This window comes from Vanellus vanellus (genome assembly GCF_965231255.1).
Source record: "Vanellus vanellus genome assembly, chromosome: 6".
In the NCBI taxonomy this organism is placed as follows: domain Eukaryota; kingdom Metazoa; phylum Chordata; class Aves; order Charadriiformes; family Charadriidae; genus Vanellus; species Vanellus vanellus.
Window position 1 is genome coordinate 6,073,975 of NC_138911.1, and position 14,936 is coordinate 6,088,910.

Consider the following 14,936-nt stretch of genomic DNA (forward strand, 5'->3'; position numbering starts at 1 on the left):
GTCCTGACATAGTACATATTGTTCAGTGAGAAATAAACTCAATCCTTATTTTGAAGACTAAAAGCCTAACTTCTAGTATTTAAGGAGATGACAGAGGTGGAGTGATCTCTGGGGCACAAGTCTTTCAAGTTACTAAGCGTTTGTCTCTCTTGCATACTGAAAATTAGAATCTGCTGAAATGTTTACTGTAATCTATTAAATCACGTCAGTAAGAATAATAGAAAAGTCAGAACGGCTGACTAAGCTTAAAACTATAAGTGAATATCATTCCCAGAAAACAAATGATATCGGAATTTACGCTGACACTACATCAATAGCCGGATGGTAAAAGCAAAACAACTTGCAATTAGAGTACTACAGATGACCTTAACATGTAGAGTATTCCTAAATTGTTCTGTTTCACAATGAACATTTGTAAAAGCATTCATGTGCTAAAATGGTAAATATTCATTTTAGTCCCAGGTGGGTATGTTGATAAAGACTCTTTATTTTGCAGAATGGTGCAACTGGTGTGACCTAATATTCAGAGAACAGATTTAATCTGTGTGTAATTACATAGCGGAGTTTCCTAGGAATGGGTTTAACTTATTTCAGCCGTGTGTATAATTATACTGCCAAATGAGCAGAGAACCCTGACAGTTTTTGAGGACCGGAAGTCAGTGGGATTTCATGGTGTTTATGGCAGGGTGACGCGTGTCACGTGTTAACCGACTCAGCTTCTTTCAGAATTGTCCTGTAGTACCAAAGGGGCATCCAAGTTCAACATAAGCAAGGTGTTCCGGCTGCAAGAATCCGCTGTCCCTCCCCACCTGCGTAATTTATCACTGAGTTTAACATTTCACTGGTTTTCTACTGAAGTTCCTTCCATATGCTTTCCTCCATATGGTGAGGGATGATGCCGTCCTTCTTAAAGAGCTGGATCTTTTCTTCAGGTTCCTAGATATAGATTAGGTGTTTCAATTTAAATCTTCCCTGAATTCAGAGGAATTATGCTGATGAAGTCTTGTTGATACCTGGCCCAATTGCTTTGCATGTTGCAGTTTTTTCTTAATTAGACAAATGATCTTGTTAGCTAATCAAATTCAGACGAGTTCGCTGATACTCATCAGGACAAAATTCTGTACTTGTGATTCTATATTTTGTGATTTATGTGTTTTCAAATATGAATGAAAAGTTACTATATGGTGGTGGAAATACTGATTTTTTTTTTTTTTTTAATTGAACATCAGTTTCGAAAAAATCATGCTTTTCATACAATAGCACAGCTGCAGAGGGCGGGCATGCAGATACGGAAAAGTGACTTAAGCTCTTGCAGAAGGGCCTGCCTAGCCGCGCTTACATTTATGGGTGGGTGAAACCTTCCACAGAGTGCTTATCAAGTACGTGAGAACCTAAAATTTGGTTGTTTAGAATTCAAGAAGGGTAGAATAAGAAAACCAATTGACCATGGATTTTTCCTTAAACACAATCCTGAGAATCCTAAATACTGAAATGTGAAGGTGAACATATATTCAGTTTTGTAGAAAAATGTAGGAATTCTTGAATAATATGATTCATAATTAGACCAATGTATTTACAAATTTACCTTTTTTCACTTGAATATCGCTTCATTAGTCCTAAAAGACAAAGGTTTGCAATGTAGACGTTGAGGTGACCCAAATAGATGGGCTGATCCAAGGGTTTGTTGGCTACCACGCAGGGGCGGAGTTTAATTTTACTGTCTTCAGATAAATGGGCACTGTTTTTGGACACGATGCTGAGAGTCAGAGCTTTTAATCGGAGATGATACTGCCCAGAATTAAAACTTTGAGGACGTAGTAGTTAATAGATCTGATAGTTGTGTTTTGTATCTTCACTCTTCTTTCATCTTTTTAAATTCTCCTCTAATGGTTCTGAGGCTTTAGTTTGTTTTGTGACTCACTGTGGCGAGTTGGCTTTTTGTCTCCTCCCTGCCCGGTGTGTCATAAAATACATGAAGGAAAATGTAAGTGCATGCATAATTTATATTAAATCCAATTTAAAAATTCAAGACAGGCCTTGGTTTAGGCTAATTGGTAGATAGCAGTATTTAGAAGGCAGGAGAGTGAAACCTGTGCCAGCTGAATACCCACGGGCAGCATAATTGGCTGCTTGGGACAGATGGCCGTTAAATGCCCAAGCTGGACTGGGATTAGAGGTGGTGGCTACTTTAAAGTCATCGTTAAGACAGTGTTGTCACTTGCAGGTAATTTTTTTTTTTTTTTAAAGGCAGGGCTTAGCTTTAAACAAAACCACGACATTTTAGTGGCAAAAGAGACCATTAAGTCTAAAATTCTTTTTGTGATGCTAAAAGGGGAATGGAAGTGATGACCTTGTTGATACTACCTGGTTACTTCAGCAGGAGGAAATTCCTCCATGACCTCTGGTCATCAGCGAATTAAAATGGGCGTATTCTCTGAAGCTTGTCAGGCTGATTACACTTAATGTTGTTACTGCTGCGGAGGTGAGCCAGCTCTTTTCCAGTGATGTATGCCTTGATTAAAATCACACATAGCTGGAGTGGTAACAAAAAAAAACCCAAACAACTATAGGTGTTTCTGTATAAAACTTACTGCAGGAGATTTTATTTACCTAGTGTGTGAGAACCAGAATGCTAACGTTTATCAGCTATTCTAGCACTGGCTGGATTTAATTCATGTAACAGTAGGGTCTTTCATTCAGTTTGATAGAAGAAATTGAACCAAGCCCTCCGTGTAAATAACGCTAAATTCTCAAAGGTTCGATATATTGGCGTATGGATTTTCTTGTAAACCCATGATGAGTTTGGCAATGTGACGTGTATTTAAGGTAATTTATATTTTATAACATTAGTTATCCATATCAAGGTTAACCAGATTACTGACGAGTGCTGTTTAGGTACTGGTAGGTATGCATGGCTGAGTTCTGGCATTATCTCCTTACGCTGACTTTATCCCGTGCCTTCTTACGGTTGTTCTCAGAGGTACTTCTTGTTCCCCCTCCCGAGACCTGCAGTTTTTCCTTTCCTCTGGTGGATGAACATAATCGAAATGGTTTGAAACCGCAGTTTCTTGAAATGAAGTTCATCCACAAATGGAAAGAAAAAGCAAAATTTATAAAGAGAATAAAATATTTTACCGACAGCTGAGCTTTTTATCTACCAGCTACGGAACACATTAGACAGATCATAGATTTTATTTAACCACCTTGGTAAAACTTAACATTTTTTGGTATTGGGGGAGAATCTCCCTCCCCTATTCCTTTTCAACTTTCCTCTAAAAGAGAACTTTACTGTGAAATGAAGCGGTGCGAAACAATTGTGCTGAAGATCTTCGCTGAAAGTGGTGGGTGCTGTGTTGCGGACCAAAGCATCTTAGTTCTTATTTTGCAGCAGCAAGCAGAAATCGGAGATGCGTTGTATTTCACTGGAGATGCAAACTCAAAGAATTCTGTGCTTTTTAATTTGCAACGTTCTGTCAAAGCTGAATATAATTATTGCTGAAACTTCAATATAAAGTTAGGATTCTTTGCCTAAAGTCTTGTGTTGATGAAAGAGACGCTTTATTCACTTTCATCTCTTCCAGGTAGCCAAAGTATCATTTAATATGATACTTTGCATTTCTTTTTTTTTCATTAATCTATCGTATTTTGTGAGCTCTCTATTGCTAGAATAGATAGAACTGATATTAGGTAGCATATTTAATTTGTTTTATTGAGTTTCTTTGCTAAAGTGTGTATTCAAAACCCATTAAAGGAGCATTAAGCTTCCTGCTTAACTTCAAGGTCTCGGATCCGATAATAAAACAGTACTGATGTGTGTTGCAGAGTTGAGGTTCTTTTTTCCCTTTTCTTAGAACCAGAGGTACAGCAAAGAGGAAAAAAATAAAAATAAAATTAAGTTGTAGAAGAAATGGATGTTTCAATTCACTGACCACTCTTCCTCAAAACAATTTTAAATGAAAAAGTATGTAGCTTTAGAATTAACTGCAATGTTTGCTTTTTTTTTTTTTTTTTTTTTTGAAATGGGGCAGGAGAGTTGGATCTGTATGTTGTTCAAACTAAACCACTATGCGTTGGATTTGCTTCACTGTGGCTTTTATAAAAACTCTAAAATATATAGTTACATTCCAAGTAAAAATTACTGTTTAGAAAAGGATTGAATATTTTGACTAATCCATTAATTAATAATTAGGTTTGATTCCTTTTAGCGTATTTGTCAGTTCTAGTTTATACTGCAAGGGGGTTTAAGTGGGGGGAAATTGTGGAATGAAAAATATTTTACAAAGTTAAAATAGATCTGAATCATCCTTCCCTCAAATTACCGGGTGTCACGAAACATCGTACCTTCAAAGTTTTGCTTGGTTTCTTGCCGGGAATATCTCTCAAAACAAGAAAAACCTCACGCTGTGTACCATCACTCATGTTAAATACATCCCGTCTGTCTCCTGTTCATCACAGACAATACACCATTTGCCATGTTTCAGTCTGATAATTTGTGTAGTCGCATTCACACATTCTTTTGACATATAAAACATCTATTATCTATTCTAGGAGAAATCACGTTATTATGCAGGTGAACAGGGGGACCTTCCCACACTCCAATGAGGAATCCATAAAGAATGTTCAGATAATTAAATTTGTATGAACTGAGACTGTTTTTGAATACATTGAGGGATGTTTTGAGAGGATCTCATGCTTTTATTTTCTATGTTAGACAGGGCTATGAAGAACTGGAGAGACAACTGAAAGAAGTCTTTAAGGAAAGGAGCAACATCCTTCGTCAACTGTCGAAGACTTCTAAAGAACTTGAGGGAATTAAAGTAAACCTCCAGGTTAGGTTATGTCTCAGTTTCTGTAGGATTATTTACCTTGAATTTTTCATACTGATATGTAGTTATTACAAAAAAATATGGGGTGGTGTTTTTTGTTTTTTGTTTTTTTTTAATATGTGAATAATTATTGTTTTGTTGATCTTGTACCTAACAGAGATCCGATGTTTTTATGGAAAATGTAATCCCAATGAGTTGGGCTCTTTGTCCTCTTACTCAAAAATATAAAGGAAATATGAAAATAGAGCATAGTGGAACAAAAACAAGAGGAAGGGAAGGAAAAAGAATAAGCTGTCTTAGTGGAGTTGCCACACATCTGTCCTTTACTGTTGCCGGTCGCGTCTTTGCTGATGAGTTACACATCCTCAGCCTAATTTAGCCGCTCCCTTTAGCTACCTGACGTGCCACTTACACCGACTGACTGGATTTACCACAGGGCATTACTTTACAAGTTCAGCTGACCAATTGTGCTAGGTGAGCCTGCAGCTAGAGCCGAGACACCGCTGCCTTTAACTTGGGAGGTTCTGAGCTATCACGGGTAGACTGGGATAGTCAGATTAACTCTGGAGTCAAATCAGCTCCTCAGAGTGAACAGTAGATTATAAATCCTGCTCTGGATTTGAGGTCCTGAAATCACCAGGTGCTCGCTTGAGAGCACGCCTGTCTTTTCCAGGTACGGTGTGTTGGTCTGGTGAAAAGATTGAGACTCGTTACCAGTTGAGATTTGCCTCTGTATTTCATACCATTTTAACGGACACTATTTTTCTGACTCTACGTTTTTATCTTCATGGTGACATAAGCCAGAAGGCAAAAATATAAGGAGTGGCATCCCCACGTCTGGTCACAGAGGAATACTGGTACTGCATATCAGTACTGTGCTATATTACATTACTATGTTATGTTGCCTTTTATTCCAGACTTTTCTGATTCTAATTAATATGAACTATTGAACTATTTGCTTTTTTTTTTTTTTTTTTTTGAGTACTTTACCACTCTTTATTGTTGTAGGGCTTTTCTTCTTACTTTTGAGAGAAATGTGCTTTTCCTCGTAACAAAGTTATTTGAGAATGGGATTTCTTACGCAGAACAGTTGAAGGTAGTACTCAGCAAAGTTAAAGGACGAGGTATTTTAGACTCGACACTGGGGAGAGCCAGATAGAGGCAAAGAGCTGTAGTATTATCTTCTCTGTATACTCGCTTATCTTTTTCATACAATCCTAATGCTTTGAGTCGTTTGTTTGTTTCTGAATCTACTTATTTGATTTGATCAGCTCTCATTTAATGTTTGCAAAACAGCTGCGTACAGTTAGCTGTGCTGAGTTATGGTAAAAGAAAAGTCAGGCTGTTCCTCCATTTCCCACAAGTGGTAATATCTGTAATTCACCGGGAGCAGTTTATGAAAGATGACCAAATTAATTATTTCACAGATGAATAATATTAAAGATCTCTTTGGTAATAGAGTTCTTCCTTTGCTATCAGTCTTTGAAAAATGATGAAGCATCAGCCAAAAATGATGTGCAGAAACTTCTGGAACTGGGCCAAAAGCAAAGGTAAGACCCCACCTCCTCCCTTCTCTTTCCATTTCCGGGCTGATAACTGTCAGACTGGGAAATTCCACCTTTCCTTTTACTTTAATGCATAAACACTACTGTATTCCAGAGTCTGCTGATTACAGCAGTAAAATTAAGGGCAGGGCATGCTTTTGGGGGAAGATTTTGGAATAAATTATTTATTTGCTGATATTGGACATATACTAGGAGTATATGTTAAAATGCTCTAGTGACATATCTGCTAAGGAAAGGGACTTTGAATTTCTCAGGAAGGTTTATTCGTGAAATTCTCTCTTAAAAAGAATAAAATCAGAAGTTTTGGAAAATTACTAGTGGATGGTAATGCCCAGTTAATTAAATTATTCAAGTACCTCAGTCTCCGAGTTTAAAGATGATGATATGTATTTATTCAGGCCTCTTAATTAAATATTCATGCACGTAGACACTCCAAATCGCTAGCCGTTGTGCGAAAGTAGGAATTCTTGTGCTGGCTATCTGTGAGGAAGGCAGTTAGGAGGAGAGAGAGAAGTGTTCACTTCAAATTATTCATCGAGCACTTAAGGAACAACGAGTTTCCATGGCGGGGAAAGCAAGTTCCCAGCCTAGTCCTTAGTCTCAAATCCGCTAGTGTTTTGTCACAAGTAGCTCATCGTTCCGCTTCTCTCAGTTCTTGGAATGCAGACTAGCAAACACCACCAATACAGTTTTAATGACAGCAAAATATAACTAATATAGGGATCGCTTTTGCTGAAACAATGCTATATAATGAATGCATCTATACATCTTTTTCCTTAGAAAAAGAATTATTGAAAGACTTAATAAAGTCTTATTTCATTGTTACAAATGCAATACTTAAATCCCATGGCCATCTTATTGCCGATAACGTATTTAATAAAATACCTATGAAATTGCATTGCTATAGAGAAGCCTTGTGATAAAATGACCTTCAGTTCTTCAATACACAACAAATAAGGTCCGTAATACAATATTCAGAAGTTCTCATTTTTACTTTGATAGAGGAGGATCGGTTATATAAAAGCCTTTCAGGTATTCCAGACAAATCTATTAAATGATGAAAGCGAGACTTCAGCTAATCTCTTATTTAAACAGCTATATGGCTTGGGTGCAACTGAAGGTATACATCTCAGTGTCACAGCTGCCCTCGGCATGGACTCCGTCCTTCGTACATGAATGTGGTTTTGTAGTGGTTTGATTGTTGTGCAGCTTTTATGAAACAGATGAATCGGTTAAACGTATTAATGGACTGTTTAGTAAATAGATCTTAGTTGCAGATGGGAAAATTGAGTCTGCTAATGGAAAATTTTACTACATACTACAAGTATGTAGTAAAACTACTGGTGACGGCTACTTCCTAATCTCCTCCTCAAATCACCCCTTAAAGTCTCTCAAGGTCCACCCAAAAGTACATGTTGACTTTTGCATATAAGGGATTCGGTGATTGACTGTACTGCGCAACAGCCTTGCCAGAGACGGCCCCTGCATGGGTGCAAGATCGCTGTGCTCACCCTCCTTCGGAATATAAAAGGCTTTCACAATATACTCCAAGAAAACGCCTTGCAGCTACTGCGGGTACTCGACAGCTGTTTACGGGCTTACTGGATTTCACATCCAGAGAGGTGTGGAAGTTTAGTGTAAGAAGGAGGTGTTAAAAATGTGCCAGGGAATCCCTCATGGAATTTCACCGAGGAAGGGTCATGGTTTATTTGCCAGGAGCCTCAGGCTGTACTTCTTCTGGAGTAAGTGAAGAAAAATGAACACAGTGTATTTGAACCAAAATTCAAAAGATATCCCAATATTAATCTTATGATCTTCTTTCTTTGGGCAAACATGAGGTGTGTTTCGTCTGTGAGCACTACTTTGATTATTCTCTGCGATGATGGATAATACAGTAAAGTTTAGAGCGCTGGAATCTCAGCTTGTGTCAGTAGAGGTAGTTCTGTTGACTTTAATTTAGATATTTTTTTTTTTAATCCCTTTTGTGTGAATTCTTGAGTACTTCCCAAGTTGCAAATAAAACTTGGTCACTTGCTATTGATGCCTCAAGTTCTATTCTTCCTGTGCACCATCAGCACTTTGAAAGGATGGCATCTGTTTGTACGGGAAGAGAGCTGTATTGTGCTCATGGTGCATTGGTTTCATGCCGCGCAATCACTATTTCAATTAAATCTGTTCTGTACTAGTGTTGCCAAAATTGTTAAATGTAGTAGAGCTATCAGCTAACAAGAAAGATGACCCAGCAGCTCACAAGTTCTGCTCTTGTACGAACTAGACGCTTTCCATTCCAGTTAGTTTTCACTGGGCTGAATTATTCCCTGTATGTAAACTCAGTTGTGCTTTGGTCTTCTGTGAAGGTTTATCCATGCAAACAACGGCCCTGGAAAAGCTCTGAAATACGTCACTCTTAATTTGCCACAGTCCCGTAGTGTGTCATACGGGGTGGGTAGAAAGGTGGCCTTGCAAAGGATCTCAGCCTGCTGCCGTTCTCGCAATTTGGAGAAATCCTCGGACTGCATCAGTAATACGGAGGGGTTTTTTGATTCAAGTAAAGCCAAACCCAAGCAATTATCCTCTTCTTTTTTTCTTGTATGCCAGAATCTTCTGCTGAGTTTTGTGTTGCTCGTCTCTAGAAAGAGCTAGTTGAAAGTTGAATTTTATCAGAGCGCTATTTATTTATCTATTTTAAACTATATACAGGTATTAAACTATATATATAGGTATAAACTATAGATCTTCTTGATAGTAGTCTGGTTCCATTTCCGTGTGTTTTCAATCGCCCGCTTTCGTTGCTTTTTTTTGGTGCCAATCGTTTTTGCTAGAAATGATACGCTGGCAGATGTTTTGCGCAGCAGGCTGCTCAGTAGATGTAAAAGGTGGCCCGTTTCCATCACAGATAATTTTTGTCTTGATTTCACGCTGTAGTTCATGGGGTCATTATGATTTTATTAGCAAGACTCATAGGCACAGTACCTCTGTCTGTTACTCTAAATAATTAAAGGTGCCTTTTCTTGAATCTGACGAATTATTTCTTAACGGACACTTGTGATGAAGTTTGTGTTCTGTGTTTTCAATAAAATAGGGAAGAAATGAAATCTCTCCAGGAGGCCTTTCAAAAGCAGCTTAATGAGGCAGCTGAGAAAGCAGAAAAGCAGCAGGCGACCGTGAGTGATTCCCTGTCCCCTCTTTCATTATTTTTGTTTGTTTCTTCTGTCTTTTTTGTAATCCTTCTGCCTTGAGAATTTGTCATCAGCTCAAATAACTTTGCATGTAAAAAACTTGGATGTCAAGTATGTTAGTACTCTAAAAGCTTCAGAAGAAAGGGGCTGAAAAAAGTGTGTATGTTCAAAGGCGCTAAGATCCTCGTCTTCACTAATTTCTGCAGGATTTAGGTGTGTGTATTCACTTTTGGAGATTTGGTCCTGCAGAATTGGGCCCAAGTCCTTTCCCTGATGAGGTTATCGTTATGGACCCTCATGTCTCATCTATACCAATGTACACTGTCATATATGCATTGACTTTTTTGGAATCGCTACCGATTTTCAGCAACAAAAGATATAGTAGAGTGTCTGATTTTGACCATAGTAGATCAAAATGTCACTATAGGAAGATATTAAGTCCCATTAAGATTTTATGCTTTAATGAAATTCTATTTCTGAAATTATTGGTCAGATTTTGTGTAGCACTTTAATGTTGTGGGGCATAAATAGCCACATTTTGGTATTGCAGGAAAAAGAAAAAGTAGAATCATGTTTTCTGTTTAATTCTAAGATGTAAAAAGGAAATTTTTCCGATGTTGGTTAGCAATACTCCTGTAACACGAATACAACTGAGCGTACATTGAGTAGATAATCTCCAGAGGTCCCTTCAAACCTCAAGTATTCTGTGATTCTAACTCTGGACGTGAAAACAAGCCACTATAAGGATTTATAGATCTACTATTAGTTTCATATTGGATAACTACTGGTTTATTTAGTAAGGTTTTACTGCCTTCCAGGCTCACAAAACAAGGGGGCCTCCAAGACAGAGGTTTAAAAATAATTGCTAGATGTAGCAAATATTTACAAACGCCTTCTTTTGAATGAATGTGATTCACATGTGGCTTTATGCCCTTGGGGAAGAAGAAGTGAGAGTGCATGTTTTACATGCTACCCTCTAGTTAGAAAAAATATAGATTTTGAAGTAAAGTGTTACTTTTGAAGGTTTCCTTCAATTAATGTGATTTTTTTGAAAACACCTTTGTCGCTCAGAAGTCTGAAGGGTAAAGACACTGTTTTACCTATTCTTGTGTCCCCTACAACGTATGTTTAGTAGATTTTTGGTACTTGCCATTTTTTCTAGAGAAAAAAAAAAAGTTTTTGTTCTTGAGGGGAGAAAAGTAAGCTGAATGCTGTACTGAATTGAAAAGAATAACCTTTTTTTTGGGGGGTCTTTCTCAATAGCCTGGGCAGCATATATGCAGAAAAAAAACCCACTCGCACTTGTTTTAAGACGGTGACATATATAGTCCTGAAATAAGAAAATGAGCACCTAGTTGTCTCTGCTAAGTACTCGGAACGTGCTGGTCAAAAGTTCCCTTTTTTTCAGGTGTATGGACACATTCCCATCAGCTTTATAAGCACGATGAATTCTAGTCCTACAAATTAAAGGTGGAAAACATATTTTGTTATTTAATCTCTGTATTAGACTTTTATATTCAAGACAAATTCAGCTGTGGATGAAATACATCTCAGATGTCGTCAATGGATTCATGGCTCTGTTGGTCTTTGCGATATAGTGCTTTTTTAAACTTGAGCAACAGTGCCGTGTGTAGATTCAGTCCACGCAGTAGTACTGGGGAAGGGCACAGGATTTGTTCTGCACAAGTCAAACAAAACCTACTGTTAACTGTAAGCAAAAACATTAGCTAGTGCAGAAACCAGGAAAAACCCTTCTGAGTTTATAACGGAACTTGGCTTGGAGTGTTGTCAGCTGCTTAGAGAAACTGAGTTCTTGAGCTATATTCTAAAACTTGCCAATAATAGAATATTAAATTTGCCACTGATTTTAAGGAAAGCAGAACTGTGTCCTTGCATTGTGACATTTATTTCTTTATGCCTCAGGGTACAAGGTACATAATGAAGCTCACCAATACAGTGAGACTGAATGAATATTCAGAAAATGCAATAGAAATGGAAATAATGATTATTACTGTCACACGGGGTTACTTTACACCTGGTTTCTCCACGTGTTCCACGTTTTTTCTGGAAGCAATATGAAATGCTATGAAAGAAGGTCTGGCTACTTTGAGGCAAGCCTAGCTAGAGGATGGGAGCTTGAATTTAATGCTAATTTAATGAATTGTGAGTCTTGTTTCTAATACAATTTAAGCACATTTTATTCTACAGGATTTGGTGAAGTAAATCTTGATTATCATCAGAGTAAATAAGAATAGAATTACATTTCTCAAAGCCACATGAATAAAACACTGCAGGGGGTGTGTGTGGAAATACATATTTCTTTTCTGCACTTGCCACGGAGGCATAGTACAGTGCTTACCGTATGTTAATTGGCTGTATATATTCAACAGGGAACACCTGCCTGAAGGTGTTCTTTATTAGGTAAGTGCAAACGTGTAAGTAAGAATTTACAAGAATGAAGTCAAACTATAGATGAAAAATAACCTGGAAAAGTATTCAAGGACTCTGAGCAAACCGAAAGAACAAAGGACTCGCTGCAGCAATACGTTGCGCTTTGCATCCAAGTCTTCTGCAACGCATGGCAAGACTCTTCGCTACCAGTTGGACAAACAAGTAATCAGAAACGGTCTTATCAACGTTATTGTGCATGCTTATCCATTTTTTTTTGGCCCTTTAAGACCGGAGAAACCAAGAATGGTGGGTCGGCAGCTAAGAAGTTGCCGTTCTAAGGATCTGCTGAAGTGTTGGTGGGCACAGGCGCTCAGAGAGCGGCCAGTGGAGCTGCTGCTGGGTAGTAACAACCTGAGGATAGAAGCAGCAACTCCGGCTTGAGGAAACAAAAAGGAGGTGTGAAGACATCCATGTCCTTTACAGTGCAAACAGCCCTGAGGACTGCCCTGGGGGCCCTTGGCAGGAGTGAGCACTACCTTTCTGGGTCCTTTGTCTTCTGCATCTGTAGCACTATCACATATCAAGAACGGCAGCAGTCCATCTTGGGACAGATCTTTTCTAGAAAATATAATGGAGTCCTTGGATAAATTTATGTGCCTTGTTTCAGCTGCTCTCTCCGGGACAGTAAAATGTGCAGAGGGAATACTAGTCATGATAAGGAAGGTTTAAATTTTAGGGTAGTGCAAAGTTCAAGGACAAACACAGTCTTCCAGAAAGCCTTGGGTTGTGAGGTCTGTTCCCTACAGACCATCTCACACTAGAACTATGGATTATTTGCGTATCAAAAAGCCTTTCCTAAATAAAGCAAGCTCGTTAGTCAGAAGCACCGTAGTGGGTTAAGTTATACAACATGTAACTAAAATGTGTAAGACATCATTCCAAATAACTTACGGTCCTCTTTAACAATTGGTGAAGGTTGCTAGAACTTTTTTGGTCTGCATTTAATATCAAATACCTAAGCAATTAAGAATAGGTTGTTATGCAGTGAAAAAAAAAAAATCTATTAATAATATGAAGCTGTATCTCTAAATGTGAAGTGGAACCAGTTCTTCCAGAAACGGGATTATGGACCATGGACTAATTTTCACTTCTGTTAACAAAGAGACAGAGGGCAAATGACACACCTAACTTGAAAGTGTGGGTTTTTTTTTCCTGTGAATTTGAATAAATAGGGTAAGTAGTGATTCTGTATCTCTGCATTAGGTTAAAGCTTTTTGGAGAAGGGCTCTTCACTTGACTGTGCTTCGTGCTAACTGCTTGTATCGTAAGAAATAGTTATTTTTTAGGAAGTGACCTTGCAAAGTTCTTTCCCATTAACTGCGATTAAAATGTATAAAAGGAGCTGGATAGCTCCGGATGAGGGAGAAAGTGAAGAAGGCAACAGGGTAATACTCAAAAATAGTTTGGCTAAGTAGACTAAGCTTAGTCTGCATTTCGCATTTTGTTCCTGGTGGTATTTTATATCATGCTAACAATTTTTAAATAGACGCGGTGATGGAATTGTTTGACAATACATTTATAGTACCGTCTGTCAAAACAAAGGAGAAAATACGTTTGTGTAAATTCCTTTTTCCCAGTTGCTCTGTCTTCACTATGAAAAATGAGAATTAAGTAACACATTATGCATGACTTGTAAAAATAAACATAAACAGTATGGTTATTTTGAAGTCAGTAGGGTTTTTCTTAGTCATAAAAGACTAACAGAATATGGGCAATTTAATTCAGAGATCCACCACCAAACAAGAATCTTAAGAACCATCACAAACTCGTGCCTGCTATATTTTTAGTACAAAGATCAGATGTTAATTTCGCTTCAAACATATTTTGTTTAGTAACAGCCCTTATGACAGGTCCTAAAGTCCTAAATGTGTCTTTGACAAAAATCCGGTTTATTAATTAAAATATAACTTAACAGCTTAAAAGTTACATTCATCTAAGAAATCCTAGTAGGTAAAAATATATTTAGCTTTGCTTTTAGAAGTATTTATCACTTTGCAGAGCACTTTTTCCCAAAGGAAAGTATATTTCCTATGATTTAGGTAACAGTCTAACCAGTTCTTTCTGGCTTTTGGAGTCAGTTCCTACACTATAACTTGAAAATTAAACCATGAAAATTAATGTTGGGTACGCTAGGGATTCCAGATATTGCCGAGGTAGTTAGGTGTTAATGGATGTATTCCAACCCCGTTTTAATTGCTCACGTTTTAGTTCTGAGCAAGACACGCAAAGTCTGGAGGTGAGTAAATAAGCACACGGCTGAGCTTTGACTGTGAGGTAATGATGCTCTATTGGTATTCTTCCATCCTTCGTCTGTGGTGAATAACTAACTATTGTCTGCCTCTTAGAATTAGATCACTGCCATCTGCTAAAGCATTCTGTATTTCGATGGGGAAAATTTAATTTGAACATTTCAAGGTCACAAACTGCTGTGAGTAAAGGCCACTGGATGGAAGCTGTTGCCTTTAATAAACGTAATGAGCTCTGAAACACACAAAGCTCTGAGTACCTTGGATGTCTGTCTCCAGGAGACAGAAGCGGTGTCCTTGCTTAATATTGCAAAGTTCAGCCTTAGAACACCAATACATTTTCATTATGTATTTTCATAATTACAGCTAGGTAGTAATTAAAGGCAGCCAACATTTGGAAAGAGGTGAATGTCAAACAAGAACAAAGAGCAGATAGAAAGGAAGAAGAGGTGTAGAAAGTTTCTTGGTTTCGATTTTTCAGTTTCTGTGCCTTTTAATTTAGAGTTGGGTATAAACGTTCATTCTTGTTTATTATACTATCGTGATTTGGTGACTGAAAGTTGAATTTTTACATCTCTTCTGATATTATGCCTTGTTGTTGGGACTGACTAAAAGCATCGTGCAAATGGTCTTATCCAGACTGATCTGCGTTAAAGCATGAAATTATAG

General features: G+C 37.8%; 1 protein-coding gene across 1 annotated transcript in view; it reads left to right on the forward strand.

Annotated features, from left to right (window-relative positions):
• LUZP2 (leucine zipper protein 2) overlaps positions 1–14,936 on the forward strand; it is a gene marked incomplete at both ends in the record, with an annotated part of 198,677 nt that overhangs the window by 81,058 nt on the left and 102,683 nt on the right. Inside the window, 3 exons of the mRNA XM_082485408.1 lie at positions 4,712–4,829; positions 6,306–6,376; positions 9,474–9,555. Of these exons, the coding sequence (XP_082341534.1) occupies positions 4,712–4,829; positions 6,306–6,376; positions 9,474–9,555 (271 nt within the window). The remainder of the gene's footprint in view (positions 1–4,711; positions 4,830–6,305; positions 6,377–9,473; positions 9,556–14,936) is intronic.